Source organism: Stegostoma tigrinum, chromosome 3, assembly GCF_030684315.1.
Source record: "Stegostoma tigrinum isolate sSteTig4 chromosome 3, sSteTig4.hap1, whole genome shotgun sequence".
Classification (NCBI taxonomy): domain Eukaryota; kingdom Metazoa; phylum Chordata; class Chondrichthyes; order Orectolobiformes; family Stegostomatidae; genus Stegostoma; species Stegostoma tigrinum.
Window position 1 is genome coordinate 88208133 of NC_081356.1, and position 26998 is coordinate 88235130.

Here is a 26998-nt window from a genome sequence, read left to right on the forward strand (position 1 = left end):
TCTGAACCTTTTCCAGTTCATATACCTGTCCAAATGCCTTTTAAATGTTGCAAATGTACTTGCACCTACCACATCCTCTGGCAGTTCATTCCAAATATGCACCACCCTTTGTGAGAAAAATGTCCCTTTTAAATCTTTCCCCTCTCTCCAAAAACTTATGCTCTGTAGTCTTGAACTCCTCTACCCTAGGGAGAAGACCCTTGCAATTCATCTTATCTATGCCTTTCATGATTTTATAAACTTCTACAAGATCACCCCTCAACTTCCTATACTCCAGGGAAGAAATCCCAGCCTATTCATCCCATTTTTATAACTCAAAACCTCCAGCCCTGGTAACATTCCAGTAAATCTTTTCTGCACCCTCTCCAATTTGATATCCTTTCTTTGGAAGAGTGACCAGAACTGTATGCAGTACTCCAAAAATGGCCTCACCAATGTCATGTACAACCGCAACATGATGTCCCAACTCCTTTACTCAGTGCTCTGATTGACAAAGGCAAGCATGCTAAATGCCACCTTCACCACTATGCCACTTTCAAGGAATTATATCTGAACCCCTAGTGTTTATGTTCACCAACAATCCCCAGGGTCCTTCCATTAAATGTGTAGGCCCTGCCTGGGTTTATGTTATCAATATGCAGCCCTTCTCATTTATCTAAATTAAACTCCATCTGCCACTCCTTGGCAAATTTAGATAGAGATACTGTGGTTACATCGACTAAAAGGAGACCTTTTAAAATTGAGTTAACTGTTTGCTAACGCACAATGCCCATCTAAAGGGATGAGATTTTGAAATTTCTGAGCAAAGCAGAAGAATGGAATGACATCAGAGGAAATTGAAGCACAATTCATTTTACTTTGGAACAATGTCACCAGTAAAATGGGAGCTATCTGAAGTTTTGATTTTCCAAAAGGGTTAGCTGTAAGACTCTGCCAGAATTTCAAGAATCCCAAGAACGCTGAGAGACACCATCTGAGAAGGGGAATTGAGTTCTCAAATGAGAGACTGGGGAGAGAAAGAGGCAAAATAGACTATGTTGGACCAAGTTTCAGAAGACCATAGCTTTCAGCGCTGTTAGTGAAGTAAAAGAAACTTTACTTCCACAAACCCATTCTCTTCAGTCTGCCTGTGGAAGAAATCTTCAGCAATTCCACTATAGGTGTTGTCATTAATGCCGTGAATAACTGAAGCATCAATTCTTCTTATTATAAGAGATATCATGCCATGCGTTGTCTTGACTACAAGCTGGACCTGCATACCACCTACACCAGAACTCCTAAATTGCTTAACACCTCAGAATTCTGCAGTCATTCTCCATTTAAGTTACATTCTAACCCTGCAGGGCTTGGTTTATGCAATCCTCTCAATAAGACAAACACCTATTTCTGTTTTTTTTTCTTTTGTCAGCCACCTATTCTCTCTACGTGCTAGAATGTTACCCTCTATCTAATCAGCTTTCATTTTCTGCCAATAAGTTTTGATGTGACACCTCATTTAATGTCTCTGAAAATCCACGACAAAACCATGCTGTTTCTTCTCAGTTTCCTTGGTTTTTCTACTTTTTTTTTCAATGCTTCACCTTGGGAACAAGAACCTTCAAGCAAGCAACAACCCTACAACACTCAACTGGGTATACATTTTTATAAGTGTGGAGCTGGAAGAACATAACAGGCCAGGCAGCATCAAATCCTGACCAGAACATCAGCTTTCCTGTTTCTCTGCTGCCTGGCCTGCTGTGTTCTTGCAGCGCTGCACTTTATCTCTTGACTCGAGCATCTGCACTTCTTGCTATCTCAAATTTTATATGCATACCTTTTAATTTTTGTATCTATATTTTAGCTAGTAACAATCACATTTTTACTTGTTAGTATTCAACAGTAGTTTTACAATAAGCCAACTTATTGTCTTGAACAAATTCAAGCTTTGCTGTTCATTTTTTTTTACACAGACATTTTTATCTTCATGGGGGGGGAGTCAGTGACTGGGAGTGTACCTTTAAGATAAAGAACAGAAGGTTTAGAGACAATGAGAGGAAAAACCTTTCACCTAGAGGTTTTGGTGCAAAACTCCAGCTTTTAAGAAGTACTTAGAAGTGCACTTGTAGTTTTAAGGCATACAAGGTAATAGGCCAAGTGCTGGAAAATAGAACTAGAATAATTTGGTTGTTTTTGAATGGCAATGGCACGGTGGACCATAGGGCATTTTCCTATGCTGTAGATCTGTCGCCAAATGAGCTACACAAAATTGCTGTTCGTGGACCACTGTATGCACATGCCTACTGTGGTCATGCCAACTGGAAAAGCATAGGTTGAGGCCTGAGAAAAATCTACCAAAGAGGGTAGTTGCTAGGATGCAGCTCTTAATGCACCCAACTCTTGATCTGAAAACTGTCAGAGGTGTACCTGCTGAACTGAATGACCACATGACAAAGATGGTCAACAAAGTTACAAAGATGAGGCAACAGACCACATTGCTCTATTCAGGTCCTGGTGGTGTCAAAAGCTTTTGAGAAGTCTACAGAGGACCTCTAGGTAGAATTCTGAGGAAGGGTCACCAGACTCGAAATGTCAATTCTCTTTTTTTTTTCTTCACATGCTACCAGACCTGCTGAGTCTTTCCAGCAACTTTTGCTTTTGTTCCTGATTTACAGCGTCCATAGTTCTTACAGTTTTTCTCTAGATAGTTGTTTGACCTCTGCAACTGGCTTGATGCTAACGCAGGGAGATGATCAGCTCTACAAATTCTGAAGCCAGCTTGTGCCTAACTCTGACAAAAGATCTTGCTGAAGAGTGAATTGTCCATAGTAATACCCTGAATCACCTTCTTATTTAATGTGATTTTGTTGGTATCATGCGTGCTCTGTGACACAGTCTTATCTTCAGCAGTGGAAGAGGTAGGCACAGAAGAATGGCTGCAGGTGGAGGTTTCTATATTTAAACTGATTTAGGTGATATTCTGTCCTCTGCAGATGTTGCTCTTGTTGCATGAGAGCCATTGGCCCTTAGAATGCAAAAAGAATTCAACATCAAGTTCATATGACAATTGCGAAAGAGCTGTCTCATGAGTGTCTTTCAGTGACACTTACCCAATTACTGATTTTAAATCTTTGCTTTACTTCTTCCTTATGCATGCTACAGATCATGTAACATGAAGATATCTTTGAATCTGGGCTTATCTTAACTGAGTTTGAGGTTTTTTTTCTTTTAAAGTTTACTCATTACTTTCTGCCTTCTATTTTTACTGAAATTAATAGGAGCATAGAAAATGTATCCTATTTAACTGGTGAAAATCCAGATTTGTACTAATATGACACATCGAGCATTTGTCAAGGAGTCCTTCAAATTGAAGACCATTTGTGCTGTTAAATATCAGCAATGTAAATTGAATTCAGCACAGTTGTTTCTCAAGTTTCTTATCTTTCTAATACTTGGGAATTAATACTGGCCTTGTCATGATTTTCAGAGCTTTGTACAGCAATAGGGATGTAACCATTTGCCAGAATATACACTATGTGTATGTACAACTATTTTTAGTCACTTTGCTTAATAGGTCATAACATTGCACTATATGGTAAATGGTGTGCCATTTAGTGTTGAGTACCAAAGAGATCTGTTGCATTTGATCTCATTTCTGGATTAGGAAAATTCTAATTTAAAGTCCCAAATGTGAATTCCTCAGCAAACATTTTTCGAATTTTAATTTCAGGGGGTCCAGATGAAAAATTGCAATTTTTTTTTTTGAAAATTTGTTTGTGGAACACCGGCATTGCTGGCTAGGGCAGTATTCATTGCTGAAACTAGTTGCATTGGAGAAGATAGTGGTGAGCAGCTACCTTGAACTGCTGCCGTCCTTCAAGTATAGAGCCATTCTCGGTGCTGAACGGAAGACCGTTTCAAGATTTTGACCCAGTTATAATGAAGAAATAGTGATGTAGTTCCAAGTCAGTGATTTGAGGGAAATTTACAGATGGTGGTGTTCACATCCGTCTTCTGCCCCTCTCAATTTAAGAGGCATAAGTTTTGTGTTTGTAATATACTGTCAAAGGAGCCATGATGAGTGACAATCTTGTACATGGCAGATCTTGTTGTCACTATGTAGGTGGTGAAAGGCGTGAACGCTGATAGTGTATATGGTGCAATCAAGGGGGCTACTTTGTCCTTGTCAGTGTCAGGCTTCTTTTATTGAAGTATTACTAGTCTAGGCAAATGGTATGTGTTATATCACACTCTCTTGACATGCTTTGTAGATTGGAAGATGAGAAGTGAGTTATTCGCTGTAGAATTCCTTGCCTCTGACTCTTGTATGGCTGGCCCAATTCTCTTTCTGGTCGCTATCAACCTCCTGGGTTGCTATTTCAGCATGGTATTGGCATTGACAACTGAGGGGTGGTAGTGAAGTTCTTTTAAAAATGATCATGGCTTGGCACTTGTGTGGCATGGTTGTTATTTGTCTGGATATTATTCTGGCCTTGCTTCCTCTGGACGTAGACTGTTTCATTATCTGAAGAGTCATGAAAGATGATGAATGTTGTATGTGAACATCAGTGAACATCCTCACTTCTGACCTTGCAAAGGACAGTGGGTCGTTGATGAAGTAGCTGAAGGTAGCTGGTCTGAGGGCACTTCCCTGAAGAGCTGAGATGACTGACTTCAACTAGGTGCTAAGTATGACTTCAATCAGCAAAGAATTTTTCCTAATTCCCATTGATTCTAGTTTTGCTAGAGCATCCTAATGACATATCAAGGCAGCATTTGACTGAGTGTCAAGGCCAGTGACTCTTACCTCACCTCATTCAGATCTGTTGGTTGTGTATGAATCAAGGTCAAGAGCTGCATGGCCCTGGCCCTATGTGCTACGTTATTAAATGCCTTCTGAAAATCCCAATATATTACCTCCACTGCTTTGCCTTATCTACCTTCTTTGTTATCATTTCAAAGATTTGTAGCAAATCTGAGGTGGCATGGTGGCACAGTGATTAGCACTTCTCCCTCAACAGTAGGGATCTGGGTTTGAGTCCACCCCCGGGTGACTGTCTGTGTGGAGTTTGCACATCCTCTCCTCTGCCAGGTGCTCTGGTTTCCTCCTACAGTGCAAAGATGTGCAGGTTAGGTGGATTGGCCGTGCTAAAATTGCCCGTAGCGTTCAGGGATGCATAAGTTAGGTGCATTAGCCGTGGGAAATACAGGGTTACTGGGATAGGATTAGAGGAGTCGTCTGGGTGGGGTGTTCTTCAGAGGGTTGGTGTGTACTTGTTGGGCTGGATGGCCTGTTTCCACACTAGCGATTCTAAGATACATGATGGCATGCAGTCATGCTGACTAATGGGAACATGGAATCATGGTAGATGAAGGCCATTCGGCCCTCAAGCTTGCTCCATTGTTTAATTTAATATGACTAATCAACTAACTGTTCCTGTTTTTCTTTGAGAATTCCACAGGTTCACCACTCTCTGGTTGAAGATATTTTTCTATGTATATCTAAATGTTCTGCTTTTACATCACTTACTGTAGAATTGGTAATATTTTCTCAAAGACAGACGTTAAGCTAACTGGGCTGTAGTTACCTGCTTTTAACAAAGGTGCTACATCTGCAGTTTTCCAACCTTGCCAGGATTCTTGGAAGATTACTACTGCTGTAAACACTGTCTGTAGCATTTCCTTTAGATATCCTAGGATGCATCCCTAGATCTGGGGGGCTCTCAGTCTTTAGCTCCATTATGTCCCTAGCAATTTTTCTGCAGTGGTAGTTTTTGTATTTATTCCCTTGCTTCCTTATGTCCCTTGAATATTTAGTAATTTTGAGATGCTGTTAGTTTCTTTTGTGAAATCTGCATAATACTGTTATCCTTTTCTGCCACTTCCTGGTTTGCCATTATTATTACTTCAGCCTCATTTGTAATGGGCCTGTGTTCACTTTGGCTTCTCTCCTTTGTTTTGTAGTTAAACTTTTGCTGCCCATCTTGATATTACTTGCAAGTTTATCTTCATAGTTTATTTTCTCCCTCTTAGGTTGTCTTCACTTTTAAAAGCTTTTCCAACCCTCTGGTTTACATCTTTGTCACATTGTTTTTATCTTTTTCCTTTAATATGATGTTATCCTTAACATCTTTATTAACCTTTTGAAGAATCCTTCTTCCTCACTAGAATATGTCATTGCTGTGAGAGGAGGTGTAGTCCAGGTAACTATGGGAGTCATTGGGCTTGAAATAGATATCCGCGTTGAGGATGGGAATGGTGATGGAGATCCCAGGAAGGGGAGGGAGGGAGGTGTTGGTGATGGTCAAAGTGAATTTGAGGTTGGTGTGAAAGGTGTTAATAAAGTTGATGAACTGTTCAAGCTCCTCATAGGAGCATGAGACAGTGCTGATACAGGCATGAATGTAGCAGAGGAAGAAGGCAGCTACCTGGACTACACCACCTCCCTCTCACCCTCCTGCAAGAATGTGAGCCCCGCCTCTGCCACATCTGCTCCCAAGATGGGAGCATTCCATTCCTGGACATCTCAGATCTCCTCCTATTTCAAGGATCATAATTTTCCCCCTCCAGTGATCAGGAGTACCCTTAACGGCATCTGTTGCATTTCCTGCACTTCTGCCCTCAAACTCCACCACACCTGCCCCCTTCTTTTCCCCCCCCTGCCCCGCCCCGCCCCGCCGCACTACCACCACAAAAATACAGTTTTCCCCGGTCCTCTCATACCACCCCACCAACCTCCACATCCAGCATATTGTTCTCTGCCACCTACAATCTGACCCCACCACCAATGAGATACCCCTATCTGCTTCTTATAGGAGCTGCACGCTCTGCGATTCTCTTGGTTACTCCACGCTCCCCACTAACCTCACTTTTCCCAGCAACTTCAGGAAGTTCTGCACCTTCCCATCCCTGGCCTCATCCCCGCCTCCTCGACCTGACACAACCTGTCCATCATCTTTCCAACTTGTCTGCCTGACCAATTTTCCACCACTCCCGTTCTGCATTTACCTATCACCTACCTTCCCTAGCCCCACCCCCTGCTTTCTGAGCTCCCTTCCTGCTCCCCATTTCTGAATAAGGGTCCCAACCCAAAACATCAACATTCCTCCTCTGCTGCCTGGCCTGCTGTATTCCTCCAGCTCCCCACTGTTATCTCTGACTCCACCATGTGTAGTTCTTGTTTTTTGAATAAATTTGAGTTATTTGAAAATTTAGAAACAGCATAGATAAAGGGGAAACAGGTTTTTGCAGTGTATTTGAATTTCCAAAAAAAATTTGGTAAGGTGCCAGATTGGAGGTTAGTAGTTAGCACTGCCTCATTATGCTGAGACGAGACCCAGGTTCAGTTCCAGCCTTGAGTGTCTGTGGTGTTTGCACGTTTTCCATATGTCTGTGGGTTTCCGTCTGGTGTGCCAGTTTCCTCCCATAGTCCAAAGATGCACAGGTTAACTGAATTGGTCATGTTAAATTGCGCTGTAATGTCCATGGAAGTGCAACTTTGGTTAATTAGCCATGGTGAATGTGATAGTTAGGATATAGGGTAGGGCCCTCTATCTGGGTGGGATGTTGTTTGGAGGGTTGGTGCAGACTTGATGGGCTGAGTGGCCTCTATCTGTAATATAGGGATTCTTGTGATTAAACTAAAACATATTGGTGCGATAATTGAGTAAGACAGCCTGACTAAAAGGAAGCAGAGTGCTCCAGTAAATGGCTCATTTTTCATTGTGGCAGGCCGTAGCTCATGATGTCACACGGATTGGTGGCAGGACCTGCACTATTTGCAATCCCTATCAGTGTATTGAATGAAAGAACCAATTATTTAGTACCCAACTTGCTAGCAGAGCCAAAGTAGGTAGGAAAGCAAGCTTTGAAGAAAATACAGAGTTTGCAAAGATGCTTTTTTTAAAAAGCCTATTGCTTAAAAAAATTTACACGTCAGGAAGGTGGGGAAAATGTGAGATACTCCATTGCTACTAGGAAGAATAGAAAAGCAGAATATGATTTTCAGATTTCAGAATACATTTTAGGTGGTGTTGTGGTTGATTTACAAAATGCAGTTAGAGCAAGTAATTGGAGAGACAAATTGAGTCTTGGCCTTTGAGGGAAACGGTGTATAATAATGCCTTTCCAGAACCTGGGTGCATTGGTGAGACCACACTTGAGTACTTGTTTGTACAGTTGTACAGTTTGTTTACCTTTTTTTAATAAAGAAACATACTTGTATGGAAGCAGCCAGAGGAAGTTGCTTCCCGACTGAAGAGGCTGTCCTATGAGGAAGTTTGAGCAGGTTTAGCCTATTTGGAGTTAAAACGAGTGGGACATGATTGTGTTGAAATTGAGGGGAATTTACAGACCAGCTGCTATGATACTGCTGCATGTGCAGGCATGTAGAACCAGAGGCCATGCTTTCAAAAAAAGCAGCTTCCCATTTAAATTGGCAATGAGGAATTTCTTCATGGGACTCTTTGGTCTTTGGATTTCTTTCCCTGGCAAGCAGTGGATGCTGGGTCATTTAATACAACTAAGGTTGAACTAGATATTTTCTTGATAAAAGGGAGCCTAAGGTTATGGTGAACAGGAAAGGTAGAAAGTGGAGTTGTGGCTAATGCTAGGTCAGCTTTAATCATCATGAATAGCAGAGCAGATTAACGTGGCAAAATGGCCTACTCGTGTAGTTGTTTCAATTCTCGGTGATTTTGTGCAAGAATTTCGGAAAATCTTTGTGCAGCCAAAACATTCACTTTTTGCAGTATCTGAAGTAAAATTTATGATCTGTCCAAATGTAAGTTCTGTAATTTGGACCACAGTTTCAAGATAACACTGTGGGGCTGGAGGAACACAGCAGGCCAGGCAGCATCAGAGGAGCAGCAGAGTTGACGTTTTGGGTTGGGGACCTTCTTCAGAAACTGTCCGGTTGTGTTCTTCCAGCTCCACACTGTTATCTCTGACTCCAGCATCGGTAGTTCTAACTATCTGTCAATCCCAAGATTACTACTTTGTTTTAGAACTGGTAATTGGGAATCACTTGTCTATTTAGAATTGAGAGCCTAGAGCTTTGAAAGGTTGATGTTTGAGACGTTGCCTGATTGGAGCATAAATCCTAAACACGTGCACCAGTGTTATTTAGTTTAAGGTGGCACATAAAGACTTGTTTTAAACAAATTCATGTGCAAATGTATCAGATGCTGTTGACTATTGCAACTGCTTTATTCCAAAACACAAATAGACCTTCATAATTGTGCTTGATTGGTACAGCAAACTAATCAGCCTGGACAATTATTTCTACTACCAACTAGCCAGTTATAAAAGTGAATTGTGATGTTTATAGCTGTTAACAGTTGGTTCTTCATAGTCTATTATGTAAAGGTCATCAATAGAAATTATTTGCTTGACTTCACCAGTTGTCTAGTTTTGTAAGAACACACTGTTCTGCTCAGATATCTTAATTTCTAATGGCAGTTGGCCCAGTTTTTTTGAGGCCAGCATATACTTGAGCTTTAGTTTCTTGAAGTTGCTCTTGAAATGTCATTCATATTCTCGAATTATTTCATTTAAAAATTTTAATTAAAATACTGTTTGATTCCACTGTCTCATCTCTTATTACAGAAAGTTTTTTTATGGTCACTAACTTGTATCACTTCACACAGCTTTTGAAATATTAATTCTAGCTAGTAAACTGGATTTATTCCATGTGAATCTGATTAAGGTTAGAGAGAATATTTCTAAACAAATGATGAATGTACAAAGCAACATGTCAAAATAGATGAGCTATAGACAAAGTACTTATTAAACATTAAGTCTACCATTCTGCCTGCAGCTCCAACTTTCATACCTTCTGTTTTAAGAAATAGCTTTTAACTCAAAACATTAGTTATTTGTGTGTCGAATAGTGCATCTGATTTGAGAATCTTGTCCAGTGGCAAGATTAAGACTGACCACCTCCTCCTGCTTTTGTGACAGATTTTAATGTGCTTGGAACCACATAATAGACTGTCTCATGCAATGCTGTGTCTCTTTTAAACTTTCATGAGCAGGTAAACCTCACTACCAAGGCTAACATTTGTTGCCTACCCCAATTTTTTATTTCTAAGTTTATTTGAGATACAAGCATCAGTGGCCAGGTCAGCATTTATTTCCCATCCTTAATTGCTCCAAGATCGGTCAAGAATCAGCCACATTGGTGTGGATCTGGAGTTATATAGGCCGGACTAGATAAATTCTAGAATTTTACCAACTACTGAGGTTAGGCTAATTGGCCTATAATTTTCCATCTTTTGTCTTGATCCTTTCTTAAACAAGGGGGTTACAGCAGTGTTTTTTTTTCCCCCAATCATCTGGGACTTTCCCTGACTCCAGTGACTTTTGAAAGATCACAACCATTGCCTCCGCTATTTCCTCAGCCACCTCCCTCAAACTAGAGGATGTGGCCCATCGGGGCCAGGAGATTTATCAATTTTTAGACCTTTTAGCTTTTCTAGCATTTTTCTCTCTTGTAATGCCTACCGTACTCAACGCTGCCCCCTGATTCTCTAATTGTTGGGATAATGAATGGTGGCATTACTTTGATAATTGAAGTAGGTATAAACATTTGTCTAATGTCACTTAAACGCACCTTGTTTCTTTCTTCTGTTTTGAAATATTTGAATATTCAGATTTTTTTATTTGTCACTTATGCCCTTTTGCCTCCATCCGAGGGTGTTTGTTTGCTGAATGAATAAGGAGAATAGTGAAATTAGTTGTTTGGTAATTAAATCGTGCCCTGAATTTAAGGGATGGAGATGAAAACTGAATTAGATCAAGCACATGTAGAAAGGTGCAAGAGGAATAGTAGATGCTGGAGAACAAAGGCTGCTGATTTGAAAATCCATTTTCCAAAGGTGGAAGTACTGTGCATAATCACCCTGGTTTTCTGTTTTTCCCACCAGAAGTAAAAAACAAAATGTAATGTTTGGTTGTGTTAGGTAAAATATTGTGAATTATTTTTAGGCGAAGAGTGTGAGAGAGACTGGGTTGAAAGGGGGGAAAAAAAATTTGACCTTGTTGGCATTGCTTTCATTTATGATATCTTCAGTTAATGAGGAAAGAACAAAGTGAACTTTATTTTGTAATACTTTTGTTGATTCTGAACTGTTGAGCTGACATGATACATCAGTTACTACCCAACAGCTCTTGGTAAAATGAAACAAAAAGCAATATCAAATATCAGAATAGCGTGCTGTGTGATTATTATTTATATCTTTATGTATATACATTAAGTATATTTAAGGCTATATTTTTAAGGCCCAATGCTTGTAAGCAATCTTCAAAAGGGTTCCTTTCTAACAAACATAATTTTGGGACCAAGTAACTGGATAAGCAAATAATCAACTTAAGACAGTAGGAACCCTTCTCAGAAAGGACTAGGCAAACATGGTAAGTTGTTAATAATATATGATGCATGCAAAGTGTTGAAAACTGAGGTCAGTGTAACCTTTGGAGACTAATGTATTTTTTGTATGTAATTTTTAAAGGACTTGAATCAATTGACTTTAAATCTATTTAAGTTTGGTCTATGCCCTCTTTAGGCTGTGTATCTGCGAGTCACTTTTTACTTGTCAGAGTGTAAACCGAATTTCACAATATGATTAAGTAAATTAAAGCAGTCTTCATGGGCTGGTTTAAGGTAACAAATTAATTTTGTGCAGAATTAAGCCTGAGGAATTCGATCACTTAAATATATTTGTGGCAAAACAAATGTAAACTGTTCAGTGTTTGGTCATTTAAAGAATGTTTAACTTAAACATTCATACTGACTGTTAATGCTGAATGCTTGAACAGCTGATTCCTATCTTTAAATCTTGCTGCTTCTGATCTAAAGCAAACAATTCTAGCCTGATTAAATCTTTGCTCCATATCTAGACTTGTCAATGGTCTTGAATCTCCGTGACCTTTTCCCCCTCTAAAATCGTCCAGCCCCCTGCACTTTTGCTACATACATGTCAGGCAATGACCATTTCCAACAAGAAAAGATCAAACTGCCATGCATTTATATTCAATAGTATTACCACCACTGGATCTCCCAGGATCAATGTCCTAGGGCTGTATTGACCAGAACTGAACTGGACTAACCATATAAAGGCTGTGACAACAAGAGCAATTCAGAGACTAGGAATCCCAGAGAGAGTAACTCACTTCCTGAATCCCCAAAGCCTGTCCACCATCCTGCAAGGCACACGTCATAACTGTGATGGAGTACTCTCCACTTAGCTAAGTACTGCTCTAGCTTGCCATCCAGAGCCAAGTAGCCCACTTGATTGGCTGTCATCAGCAAACATTTGTTCCTTCCTCCACCTGTTCAGTAGCAGCAGTATGTGTCATGTGCAGGATGCACAGCAGAAATTCCCCAAGATGGCTTAACCCGTGCCATACAAACCCGTGACAACCTCCGTGTAGAAGGTCAAGACCGTGGAAATATGGAACACCACCACATGCAAGCTCCCTGCCAAGCCACTGCCAATCCTGACTTGGGAATATTTTGCTGTTCCTTCTGTGTCATTGGGTCAAAGTCTTGGCACACTCTCCCTAACGGTATTGTGGATCTTCCTACCACAAATGGACTGCAGTGGTCCAAGAAGGCAGCTCAGCACTGCCTTCTCAAGGGCAACTAGAGATGGGCAATAGCTCCAATCAGCAACATGCACATTCCCATGAGTGAATTTTTAAAAAAAAACCTTCACCGGTCCTGGTCTCTCCCTGATTTCCCTTCCTTTTGGAGATGTTCCATCAAACTACCTTGTTGACTAACCTTTTTTGTTGCCCTTCCTAATGTTCTTTATGGCTTGATGCCAAAAATTGTCTGAGCTTAAAGGTAATGTTTAAGACCAGTTGTGGTTGGTATCTTGTAACACATGTGCACCTTATCTCTTACAAAGTTCCAATTTTGCAATTATTGTGCTTTCCTTTCAGAATTCATCTATCCCTCAACCAACAATCCAGTTCCAAGGACTTCAGGGGGTAAGGAAGATGTAATTTTATATTGAATGACTAAACTCTCATTTCAAAATATTGAGCAATCTTTTGAGATGATTTGCATGACTATTTGGGCATTTCTGGTAATTTTGTCATGTATCGTGATATTTGTTTTCTTTCTCTTTGTTCATACACTGCTTTAATGAATTCATTGAGTGATAGTGTCTTCAGACATTGCAAGCAGCCTATTTTTAACCTGTAGTTTAATTTTGGTAATAGTACAGTAGGTCAGCTTTGCCATTGTCTAATTATGATCCAGTAAGTTTGAGGAAAACCCTGTAAAGGCTGACACTTGGATGTAAAATAAAAGTTTGATCTGCGACGGCACAAGAAGGTAAAAACTGTTATTACAAGTTGTCTGCCTATGCCACTGCCAGCTGTGCATGGATTAGAGTCATAGCCAGACATGGAAAAACGCTAATCCAGGAGTTAACGAAGTTCCCTGATGACTCATTGTGAGAATGTAAATTGAACATCACCTAGAACAAAGGTGAAGAACCACTGGCAGACAATGCAGTGTAATCCTTTGTTTTAGTTGTTGTTTTGCTAACTAGTTATTTTTCTGAACACCATCCTTATTTGCCTATTTAAGGCAGCAAATAATACAATTCAGTTTTCACTTTTTTGTATACATGTATCTAAAGTAGCGTAAAATAAAATAAAACAAAGAGCTGAGGATACTAGAGACCTGAAACAAAAACCAGAAATTGTTTGCAAAACTCAGCAGGTCTGGTAGCATCAGTTATTATCTCCATCAGTTCTGATCAAGAGTGATTGGATTCCGAAACGTTAACTCTGCTTTCCACCCCACCCCCGCCACAGATTTTGCCAGACCTGCTGACTTTCACCATTTACTGTTCAGTGTAATATGCTGATAGGAATCTGCTAGCAGATTCCAATCTCTAAGTTAAACATCAGATATTACAGGTCATGAATTTAAATTTGTGATTTGAACAATGCCTTTTCCTCTGTTCTCTCCCTGTTCATCAACGTGACTTCATCATAGCAGGTTAATTCCTCTCCATGAGCAGATCGTAGCACTTTTACTGTTTTGGTAATGTAGCGATTTAAATACACTTGGAAAGCTGTCTGTTCCATCTAACACTGCTTTGATTAAAGATCAGAGATAATGGGAACTGCAGATGCTGGAGAATCCAAGATAATAAAATGTGAGGCTGGATGAACACAGCAGGCCAAGCAATATCTCAGGAGCACAAACAGAGACCCTCTCTGAAGGGTCTAGGCCCGAAACGTCAGCTTTTGTGCTCCTGAGATGCTGCTTGGCCTCACTGCTTTGATTAAACGCTGATTACATTGGATGTCATTTGAAGGTTAAACAGGTTGTAACTGTACTCATTGGAATTTAGAAGAATGAGAGGTGATCTCATTGAAACATAGGATTGATTCTTAAACGGATTGACAAGGTAAATGTTGAGAGGAAGTTTCCCCTCATGGGAGAATCTGGGCTTAGAGACCATAGTCTCAGAATTAAGAGGTGCAAATTTTAGACTGAAATGAGGAGGAATTTATTGAGGGTTGACTGTCTTTGAAACTCCTTGCCACACCTCTGTAGGACAGAGGCCTTGTGTATATTTAAGGCTGAGAGATACTGAGATCAGTAGGGACATCAAGCAATATGGCAAAAGAGCATGAAAGTGGATGTGAGGAATGTTCGGTCATCGTGATCCTTTTGAAAGGTGGAACAGGGTTGAGGGGCCAGCCTACTCTGTTCCTTATTCTAATGCACTGGGAGTGACTAACTTTGACTTCAAATGCAATTACCTTTGGTTTGCATCCAGATTAAAAAAATATAGTATGATGTGCCCAAATGGATTCGCAGTCTGTGGCAATTCGTAATTGTACTACTGACATTGGGTGATCTCTCTTTTTTTTTTGGTTTTAAAAATATGATGAAATTGCATTCAGTGTTTTAAAACCAGAACAGTCACACCAGGGACAAATGCAGAAGAAAAAAAAAATTGGTTTTTAAATGTTTTGCGTTATTCATTTGTTCACTTTTTATCTCGACTTGATTTTTCATGAGATTAATAGTGTTTTTGCTGGGATGGGAAAGGAATTTGTCTGAGTCCCTGGGATACTATAAAAGCAGCAGTGTGCTTCTGAGGCTTTATGAAGCTCTAGTTAGGCCCCACTTAGAATACTGTGTCCAATTTCGGGCCCCACACCTCAGGAAGGACATACTAGCCCTGGAGTGTGTCCAGCAGAGATTCACACGGATGATCCCTGGAATGGTAGGTTTAACGTATGATGAACGGCTAAGGATCCTGGGATTGTACTCATTAGGGTTTAGAAGTTTGAGGAGAGATCTGATAGAAACTTAGAAGATAATGTCTGGTTTAGAAGGGGTGGACGCTAGGAAGTTGTTTCCGTTAGGTGGGGACCCGTGGGCACAGCCTTAAAATTAGAGGGGGTAAATTTAAAATTGAAATGAGACGACATTTCTTCACCCAGAGAGTGGTGGGCTTATGGAATTCATTGCCACGGAGTGCAGTGGAGGCCAGGATGCCTTCAAGGCAGAGATCGACAAACTCTTGATCTCCAGAAGGAATCAAGGGCTATGGGGAGATTGCAGGGAAGTGGAGTTGAAATGCCCATCAGCCATGATTTAAATGGCGGAGTGGACTTGATGGGCTGAATGGCCTGCCTTCCACCCCTGTGTCTTATGGTCTTATCTTTTTTTTTTATCCACTTGAACAATGAGAGAGGCCTGAATTAACCTCTTATCTGATAGTTTGTGCTTCAAATTTACTCTGCCTTGCACTGATAATTTTCTCAATTCTGAATTTGGGGTTAAATGTTCTGATTGAGTGTGGTACTGCTAAGGTGAACTAACACTTGTAATTAACTTCAACATCTTTTGCAGCTCAGTTCGAATAAAATGTGGATGACAGCAATTATAAACTGACAATGATTGTCTCAGTTTAACCTTTTTTATTCTGATCTTAAAAGAGAATGCATATCATGATTGACCTTTTACACAGCCAGTGATGCTAAGAATTACAATGCAAATTCTGTAGCACCTTCTGTATCTGTGTTTTGAGTTTCGTAATTCTTGTTGGGATTCTCATGGGAAGATGATTTTAAACAAAGTGGTTCGCATATGGAATGAACATCCTGAGGAAATGGTGGAATCAATTACAATTACAAGATTTAAAAGACATTTGGATGTTGGTTTCTAGGAGGTTGGGCAGCAAACGCTGATGCTTGTAGGACCTAATTTAATCTGACGAGAATTGAGCAATACCTTAGTTCATTGTACTGTATTTTACAGGACTTCTATGATGTATTCACATTTAAAATCTTCAATTTTATCTTGTGCAACGTGAGTATGAAAGTCATGGCAAACTATAAATGATCAAGAAACAATTCATTTTGGTGCCGAAACCAACTGCAATTTGTTTCAAAATTAGCACCTTGAAGTATTACAGTTGACAAAGGCTTCTTAGAAATTACATGATTTGTTTGATTTTTGGCACAATGTTATTCTTAACAGAATACAAGTTTTATTATCAAACTTTGTGCACTGTGCGATAAATGGTTTTGGTAGTGTTCACATTGGTCACTACTTTACATTTTAAATCTGTAAATTAGCTTTTTAGATAATTACTATTTCCAGTAACACCAAAAACATCTGACCTCCAAAGCACTGTCCCACAATGCAGATACTTTGAACACACACACACAAAAACAAGAGTTCAAACAAAATTAAAACAAAGACTAGCTTTTAAATGCCCTAAATTTGGTCTCAAGGCTTGCTGGTAGCATTGTCTTGGGAGACAGCTCATGAGTCAAAAACCATCTGGGAGGGTTGTTGACTTGACTGTGAAGGTTAATGGGTAGTTGCCTGCAAAAAAGCACAGAGTATGGACCATGCTTTATTGCACCTAGAAGGCATGTGTGAGAAAACTGATAATATTCTGGTTAATAGTAGCTGATGCATCTTTCTACTTGCAAAAATTCCCACCAAAATTCCTGTGGCCATTTGCAGCCTTGTCATTGAGCACTGGCACAGAGTCTACTGGGAAATGTAGCTCACAATGCTGAGCTTACTCTGGGAGTAGGGCACATGGTAGTCTACATGTCTTGATGTGCAGTGTGTTGAAGCTTGGGAACAGAACATAAATCTTTCATCACTGGAAGTGGCCTGTGGCTCTTAGTTGCTCATACTTAGTGTATGTACTCAGTGACTACCTATGTGTTTTCTGTCAGCTCTGGATAGGGTTTAGTCTTTTTATTTTGTACATTTGTCTATTTTATGGAGGTAAGTTTTTTTTCTTTTTGAAAGTATTTTCTCACGAAATGTGGATAAGACCCCTTTTCAGCCAGATGTTTATAAGAAAAAGTGTTGTATGACTTACTTCTAATATCTTTAACATACAAATAAATAAATCTAAAAAGCAGTGATAATGAAAACTGCAGATGCTGGAGAATCCAAGATAATGAAATGTGAGGCTGGATGAACACAGGCCCAGTAGCATCTCAGGAGCACAAAAGCTGACGTTTCGGGCCTAGACCCTTCATCAGAGAGGGGGATGGGGAGAGGGAACTGGAATAAATAGGGAGAGAGGGGGAGGCAGACCGAAGATGGAGAGAAAAGAAGATAGGTAGGGAGGGGATAGGTCAGTCCAGGGAAGACGGACAGGTCAAGGAGGTGGGATGAGGTTAGTAGGTAGGAGATGGAGGTTCGGCTTGGGGTGGGAGGAAGGGATGGGTGAGAGGAAGAACAGGTTAGGGAGGCAGAGACAGGCTGGGCTGGTTTTGGGATGCAGTGGGTGGAGGGGGAAAAGCTGGGCTGGTTGTGAGATGCAGTGGGGGGAGGGGACGAACTGGGCTGGTTTTGGGATGCGGTGGGGGATGGGGAGATTTTGAAGCTGGTGAAGTCCACATTGATACCATTGGGCTGCAGGGTTCCCAAGCGGAATATGAGTTGCTGTTCCTGCAACCTTTGGGTGGCATCATTGTGGCACTGCAGGAGGCCCATGATGGACATGTCATCCAGAGAATGGGAGGGGGAGTGGAAATGGTTTGCGACTGGGAGGTGCAGTTGTTTAATCTAAAAAGCAGATTGTTTGTTTGATTTTCTTCTGTTGAAACATTCCATCAAGCCTTTGTCAATTCAGGACGTTACCATTTTGATGATCTTTTATTCAATTTCCTGTATATTTCTTCATGTCAATTCATCTCCTATAATCCTATTGTGGATCTAGTTCTGTCATTATCTGTCTTTGTATTTGAGCTTCCAATTCTTCAATGCCTCCAATTGCATTTTCAGTTAAAATTTAGTATCTTCATGCTTATACCCTTTTGCTTAGTCATGTTCCAACCTAACTTGGGTAACAAACTCGACGGAGTTGTATTCATCTAATTCTAGCCTCTGCTCAATTTCCTCACTCACTTCACCTTGAGCTGGTTTATTGATGTGCGTAGGACAAGTTTTCTGATGTACGTCGCGTGTTTATGTTATCATTGAGACGTGATATTAAACAACACATTTTAACATAGCACTGCGATGCCATCTTAATTTCGTGTGAATACTCTGATTTTTCCAAAAAATATTATAAATTATTGCCCAAGTTCAATCAAAATATTCCATGTATGAAATAATCCTTGGCTAACATTTTAGCTGTTATTTCCAGTTTAGCATGAAATGCTGATTGAAGTGACAATGATGGTAAAAATGGAGCATTCAGAGCCCATTGTTGGACCAAATAGTGAACAATGGACTAGATGATTGGATAATCAGATGTTAAAAGTGAAGAAAGGATCACAGCTAACCTGTATATTCACATCAGAATTATTCAATCTGTAAATAGAATAAACATTCATAAAAGTGGCTGTACTTATAGAAGTGAAAATTGGACACCAAGTACATACCAAAATAGCAGAATAAGAAGACCCACAAAATTTCTTGGACAATGTTAAAATCTAAAAATTTAGTGTGCTGGATGAGTACCAACGCCAAAAATAACAATGGTAATTTAGGAATGTATGAGCAGAAACTAGACAGCATAGATTTAGATGGATAGTATCACACTGAAACTAATAAGTATGTTGGTCTACTTTATGGCAAATGGTAATTGATGCTAGCTATGATGCTGGAATTAGCAGAAAGATAAAGATGGAGGTGATTTTGAGGTTGAAATGTTTTTAACAATAAAACAAGCTTGTACCATGTACATTGCGTTTTATCCATTTCCTTGTATGTCTCAGAAACCTGGATGATAAGTCAAGATCTGTTGGAGGAAATATTGACATTTTGAAATGTAGATGCTAAATCTTGAGCTAAAATTTTGTATACGTATGAGACAAATGTAAGTACTTGAAATTGCAAGATAAGATGCCTTTCAGAAGAGGAAAAAAGTCTGTATTTTAGTCTTCTAATCAAAGTATAGCTGTCTTCTGGAGGTCCAAGCACGGCTGCAAAAGATAATAAAATGTGAGGCTGGATGAACACAGCAGGCCAAGCAGCATCTCAGGAGCACAAAAGCTGACGTTTCGGGCCTAGACCCTTCATCAGAGAGGGGGATGGGGAGAGGGAACTGGAATAAATAGGGAGAGAGGGGGAGGCGGACCGAAGATGGAGAGTAAAGAAGATAGGTGGAGAGAATATAGGTGGGGAGGTAGGGAGGGGATAGGTCAGTCCAGGGAAGACGGACAGGTCAAGGAGGTGGGATGAGGTTAGTAGGTAGATGGGGGTGCGGCTTGGGGTGGGAGGAAGGGATGGGTGAGAGGAAGAACAGGTTAGGGAGGCAGAGACAGGTTGGACTGGTTTTGGGATGCAGTGGGTGGGGGGGGAGGGGGGAAGAGCTGGGCTGGTTTAGGGATGCAGTAGGGGAAGGGGAGATTTTGAAACTGGTGAAGTCCACATTGATACCATTAGGCTGCAGGGTTCCCAGGCGGAATATGAGTTGCTGTTCCTGCAACCTTCGGGTGGCATCATTGTGGCAGTGCAGGAGGCCCATGATGGACATGTCATCTAGAGAATGGGAGGGGGAGTGGAAATGGTTTGCGACTGGGAGGTGCAGTTGTTTGTTGCGAACTGAGCGGAGGTGTTCTGCAAAGCGGTCACCAAGCCTCCGCTTGGTTTCCCCAATGTAGAGGAAGCCGTGCCGGGTACAATGGATGCAGTATACCACATTGGCAGATGTGCAGGTGAACCTCTGCTTAATGTGGAATGTCATCTTGGGGCCTGGGATAGGGGTGAGGGAGGAGGTGTGGGGGCAAGTGTAGCATTTCCTGCGGTTGCAGGGGAAGGTGCCGGGTGTGGTGGGGTTGGAGGGCAGTGTGGAGCGAACAAGGGAGTCACGGAGAGAGTGGTCTCTCCGGAAAGCAGACAGGGGTGGGGGTGGAAAAATGTCTTGGGTGGTGGGGTTGGATTGTAAATGGCGGAAGTGTCGGAGGATGATGCGTTGTATCCGGAGGTTGGTAGGGTGGTGTGTGAGAACGAGGGGGATCCTCTTAGGGCGGTTGTGGCGGGGGCGGGGTGTGAGGGATGTGTTGCGGGAAATACGGGAGACACGGTCAAGGGCGTTCTCGATCACTGTGGGGGGAAATTTGTGGTCCTTAAAGAACTTGGACATCTGGGATGTGCGGGAGTGGAATGTCTTATCGTGGGAGCAGATGCGGCGGAGGCGGAGGAATTGGGAATGGGGATGGAATTTTTGCAGGAGGGTGGGTGGGAGGAGGTGTATTCTAGGTAGCTGTGGGAGTCGGTGGGCTTGAAATGGACATCAGTTACAAGCTGGTTGCCTGAGATGGAGACTGAGAGGTCCAGGAAGGTGAGGGATGTGCTGGAGATGGCCCAGGTGAACTGAAGGTTGGGGTGGAAGGTGTTGGTGAAGTGGATGAACTGTTCGAGCTCCTCTGGAGAGCAAGAGGTGGCGCCGATACAGTCATCAATGTACCGGAGGAAGAGGTGGGGTTTGGGGCCTGTGTAGGTGCGGAAGAGGGACTGTTCCACGTGACCTACAAAGAGGCAGGCATAGCTGGGGCCCATGCGGGTGCCCATGGCCACCCCCTTTAGTCTGTAGGAAGTGGGAGGAGTCAAAACACCCGGCACCTTCCCCTGCAACCGCAGGAAATGCTACACTTGCCCCCACACCTCCTCCCTCACCCCTATCCCAGGCCCCAAGATGACATTCCACATTAAGCAGAGGTTCACCTGCACATCTGCCAATGTGGTATACTGCATCCATTGTACCCGGCGCGGCTTCCTCTACATTGGGGAAACCATGCGGAGGCCTGGTGACCGCTTTGCAGAACACCTCCGCTCAGTTCGCAACAAACAACTGCACCTCCCCAGTCGCAAACCATTTCCACTCCCCCTCCCTTTCTCTAGATGACATGTCCATCATGGGCCTCCTGCACTGCCACAATGATGCCACCCGAAGGTTGCAGGAACAGCAACTCATATTCCGCCTGGGAACCCTGCAGCCTAATGGTATCAATGTGGACTTCACCAGTTTCAAAATCTCCCCTTCCCCTACTGCATCCCTAAACCAGCCCAGTTCGTCCCCTCCCCCCACTGCACCACACAACCAGCCCAGCTCTCTCTTCTCTCCCCCCCCCCCACTGCATCCCAAAACCAGTCCAACCTGTCTCTGCCTCCCTAACCGGTTCTTCGTCTCACCCATCCCTTCCTCCCACCCCAAGCCGCACCCCCATCTACCTACTAATCTCATCCCACCTCCTTGACCTGTCCGTCTTCCCTGGACTGACCTATCCCCTCCCTACCTCCCCACCTATACTCTCTCCACCTATCTTCTTTACTCTCCATCTTCGGTCCGCCTCCCCCTCTCTCCCTATTTATTCCAGTTCCCTCCCCCCATCCCCCTCTCTGATGAAGGGTCTAGGCCCAAAACGTCAGCTTTTGTGCTCCTGAGATGCTGCTTGGCCTGCTGTGTTCATCCAGCCTCACATTTTATTATCTTGGAATTCTCCAGCATCTGCAGTTCCCATTATCTCACGGCTGCAGAAGAGGTGGGTGACTAACACGTAGTTAGGCGATGGACATCGAGTGGGGATAAGCTAAACTGGAAATGTGAATACGACAATAAATAAATTTAATGTAGCATGACCGCAAAATCCTGGTAACTGTACCTACAAGCTGCATTACTTTGACTTTTAGTAACATTTTACCAATGCATATATAAAATGTTAAGTATATCATATCTTGAATGCAAAAGGAAATACTGAAAACACTAATGTGTTCTTTACAAAGCTCGTTTTTGCTTTTTCATTTCTTTTCACATTTGAAAACCAGGAACAGGATTAAACCATGCAGCCCCCAAGCTGCCTTCACCATTTCATAAGATCACGTCCATCTGATTGTTGCTTTGTGTCCACCTTTCTGTGCAGTCCCACCTCAAGCAAGAATCTAACTCAGCCTTACTTTCCTACTTATGGGATGTAGGATTTTATTGGCTAGACCAGAATTTATTGCCTGTCACTAACCCTTGTGAAACTGGTGGTGAGCTACCCAATTAACTGCTGCAGTCTGTGTTCTGTAAGTAGACCTGCATGTTGTTATGGAGGTAATTCCAGGATTCAGACCCAGTTCAACCATGGATTATGGCTGTGTTCAATTCCACGTCAAACAGGAAATACAGTGAATAAGTCATCACCTTTTATCCTTTGTTTCCAGACCCTATGGACATTCTTTCTTATGCCTTTCTCCTCAAAAAAAGTCGTGTGTTTGGGATTCGGGACTTTTGTTTTAATTCTAGATCATAACTCGGACCTTGTCCAGTGTTTGTCTCCTGGCTTCGTGAATACTTTAATAAACAAAATCTGAAATTGAACTTTTTTTGGATTGCTGTCCAGAATGAAAGTAATAGGGAATTTTGGTAATTGCATTAGCATGTTTATACTAATGGTACAATTGGTGGAGTAGTGGGATTTGATTTATCATTTTGCATGGCATTCATAAAAATATATAACCTTTCTATAAAGTAAAATTTTTATAATTCTCTTGTTACACAGTTAGTGTCCTTACCTCTGTGCCAGGAGGACACGTTCAACACAGGTGTTAAATTTCTGAATGTCTGACTTCCTCATTCCATACTTTAGTGTTTCACAACCAGTGGATTTTTATAGCTGCTGTTGTAACATAGGCACATGCAATAGAAATTTGAAGTATCTGCAAATAAGTGTGATTAAATGACCAAATAATCTGATGATGTTGGAAAGATGTAAAATAGATCAAGATGCCCAAAGAGTACTTTGCTTTTCAAATAGTAACGAGCTGAGTAGATGATGCTTTAGCTGAAATGTCACCTGCCTGTATTGCTCATAAACAAAGCTTTTCACTGCACTTTGGTACATGTGGCAATAAATCATTTAATCTAAAAGTAACAATGCACCTTCAGCGCACCCCTGAAGTACCAATTGGTCTTGCGCAAGATCTCAGAAATGTAGATTGAGCTTCTCCGTTCTCAGGCTAATACTACTAAGCAGTCTCTGGTATTTAATTTACTTCATGACTCAGATTTATAAAATCATTTTAATATAAACAAGGTCTTTTAGCTTCCAAATTGTAACATGAAAATATTTACACGGCTTGTACCCCTGTTAAGAAATTCCTTGGCAATGCCCTTTCCTTCCTTGGGTTCCACCATTTTGGATTTCTGCTTGACCATCTGATGTTAGTAAGCTATTTATTTGCCAAAATGCAAAATATGATCCCTGCACGCCCAAGCAATTGATTTTGTTATCAATATTCCAGTTTTGTGATGAGGCGCTGGTGTTGGACTGAAGGCAGACAAAGTCAGAAGTTTCATGACACCAGGTTATAGCCCAACAGGCTTATTTGAAATTACAAACTTATGAAGCACTGCTGCTTCATCAGGTGGAGTGAGGAGAACAACACAGTCACATAATTTATAAACTGAGAGGTCAAAAGATTATGCAAATTGTGAGTGGTGTGTTAACAGGCTGAAAATTCAAATCTCAGGTGATCAAAAGTGTCAACAATTAAATAGCATGTGAAGGGATGACCTATAATAGATTAATTGAGGAAGAGAGATATTTCTTTGTAATTAAGACGGTGCTGGAAGCATTCGAAATGGTAGAATAACACGATAGGCATAAGGATCGCATGCCAAGGAGTTAACCAAAATAAGTAATTTAAAACGTTAGATACTAAGATCGTAAGTTATCAAAGCTATGGTGTCTAAACTGGACAGCAAAGCAGATTTTGCGGATACATAATAGTATGGTGGGGGTTACATGAACAAGTGTGAGATGAACCCAAGATCACAGTTGAGGCCATCTTTGTGGGTATGGAACATGGTCATCAGTTTCTGCTGGGTGATTCTAAGTTGTTGGATATCTTGAAGTCTGCCTTGGAGGACGCTTATGCAAAGATCGGAGGCTAAAATGTTCTTGTGCTCTGCTACTGGGAGGGAACGTTTCTGTCTGGTTGTCGTGCAGTGGCCATTCATCTGTAGTAGCATCTGCATGGTCTCGCCAGTGTGCCTTGCCTTAGGGTCTTCTTGCCTGGAGTGTCTGAGGTTTCGCCAAGGGAAGTGGTGGTACTACGGTGAGTGAAGATGAATCTAGGTCAAGCTACACTACAAGCTGAAATTTACTTGACTAACTGGAGACATTTGTAATGGAGAAAGGTTAACAATAAAATGTTTTTATATCGTGATATTGCAATATTACTGGTTCTTCTGAAAGCTGTGTTTAAAAAATCAAATCCTGAAATTATTTCATATGCAAAATAATTGTTTTTAGGTGACCAAGAATATCAGAAAAATGTAAAAGATATGAACAGCAAAACTGTTTTGCAGTGTGGTTTTAAAAATTAAAGGTTACACTCATTTTAGGTGGTTACAATCCTGTCAATGCTTGAACAGTAGTTATGAATCTGACTAAAAGACACTTGAAGCCATTACTTCAAATACTGGAATGTTCAAACCCCTGATCGGTAGAAGACAAAAGCAGCAAATGTATGGGACACAACATCCTCTCAAAGTCCCACTTTCTCCTAATGGAGAACAAAATTTCATTCTTCCGTTGTCATTGGGTCAAAATCCTGCAAGTCATCCTAATAACACTGTGTACCTACACTTTCTTGAACTGCTACTATCCAGATAGTGAGTCACTAACACCTTCTGGGTAACTAAGGATGGACAAAAATGTTGGCCTAACCAATGACACCCACATCAGTTGAAAGTAATGTCATGCTATGCACTTTGGCTCCATGTATAAATTCTCCTTTTGGGTCACCAGTTGGTCTCGGTTTTTTTAGTTTTTAATATATCAGTGGAAGATTTGGATTACATTTTTGTTAGCTGCCTGTTTCTGTATTTTCTTTGCTTTTGGTATTTCCTTTCTCACTTCCCCTGTGAACCTTTTGATCAGCTCGGCCGTCATTTCTACTGTTAATCGGACATCCCTCATTTGGGGGAGGGAGCGATAGAGATCACCCGCACCCTTTTTCTGCTATATGTTCTGCTTACCTGTATCCACAAATATTCAATACCCAGCCTTGCCTTTTATTTTAAAAGACATATCTCTGTTATCCCTATGACAGCAGATTCCATGGTTACTTGCAACTCACCAACCTTTCTTATGAATAAAGTTTTTGATAAGTACATACTGCTAAACTAATATATACCTATACACAGTCTTAGTCTGGCTCCACCCTATGATATTGCTTTTTCTTACTCTGGTGCTAATTTGCTAATCTTTAACGTCATTATTCTCACAAGGCATTTCATCTGGTTTCTTTAGAAGTAATAGTACTTTTCATAGAAATGGACTGCAGACCTGAACTAATTAAGTCTTTTTTTTGCCACTTTCTATCCAGAGACACCACTGATGTGTGCGTATATTTATGCATGCTCAAAGCTGCAGTCACTGGCTTCCTAGCAAGTGATAAATTCTAACGTTGGCAGGAACTGTTTGTTCTCTGCTTGCATTAAAATTAAATGTAAACAGTTACCAGATGTACCAGTGGGCTGTCTGGGAACTTGAACATGATTTTGGTCTGAAGTCACCTCTTGGAGCAATGGCCTTGTAGCTCCTGCTTCCAGTATTGCAGTGAGTCAGTTCAGATATTTATTATACTGCTCACTTTCTCTTTTTTTTGCTGTGGCTTGTCATTAGTAAAACCAGAAAAACAATATCTTACGGCAGTGATCAAAAATCAGCAGATAGGATTTTTTTTTGGCAAGTATTCAGGGTTGTACATGAATGTGGTTTTTAACTGAACATCACAACCTTCATTTAACAATTTGAAAATAATCCAGTTTTTAAGTCCCTGAATCTTTTGATGATTAATACATGTTTTTTTTTATTCATTGGATATGAAATTACAAGTCTGCCATTAACTCTGCTTTCAGTGCACAAAACCCCAAATACCTCTGATAAAATATGCGAGGCACTCTGGAAAAAGCTCTTTGAAATTCTTGACAAGGGTATTCTTCACACCAAGTACTGAGTTGGAGCAATTTCACTGAATACTTAGAATTTTTGATCTCATTTAATTAAATTCACCCCTGAAATAACTGAATTACACAGATGGTTTCTTTGCCATTGTTGCCAGACAGCGTATCTGGGTAATAGAATCTAAGTGTAGCTATTTGGTTTTTAATGAATAAATTTAAGACTTTCTTAGTGCTGGCTATTCAGTCTTGTTAATTTGTGTCAAATGAATTTGCACTGTCTCTTTTTGTTACCAGGTAAAATGTTATTTGAAGACAAAAGCTAGCTTGCTTGCTTGTGTAAATTATGTGGAAAATGTGGGGATGAAGTATAATGGAAACACCAGCATTTCATGGAGTGGGGAGTTTCATTGAGCCGCCTTAAGGGTAGCTTGATCAATCTAAATAAATGCACCAGGCATTTAATAGGCAGCATGTGCAATAAATACCAGCAGCTCCGACTAGGCAGGGGAAAACATTGCAAAGATCTAGCAGGACTACTGTAGTTTTTGTAAAAGGAAGCCATGGCAGATCTTGCATGCCTTGAGTCAGCATTCTCCCTA

At 41.1% G+C, this 26998-nt stretch overlaps 1 protein-coding gene across 2 annotated transcripts in view; it reads left to right on the plus strand.

Annotated features, from left to right (window-relative positions):
* The window catches only part of ell2 (elongation factor for RNA polymerase II 2), a 118509-nt gene that overhangs the window by 16386 nt on the left and 75125 nt on the right, over nucleotides 1–26998 (plus strand). Inside the window, exon 2 of one of the 2 annotated variants that reach the window (XM_048527467.1) lies at nucleotides 12922–12969. The exons of the other annotated variant lie outside the window; for it this stretch is intronic. Coding sequence (XP_048383424.1) covers nucleotides 12922–12969 — 48 coding nt within the window. The remainder of the gene's footprint in view (nucleotides 1–12921; nucleotides 12970–26998) is intronic. 2 annotated transcript variants of the gene reach the window in all.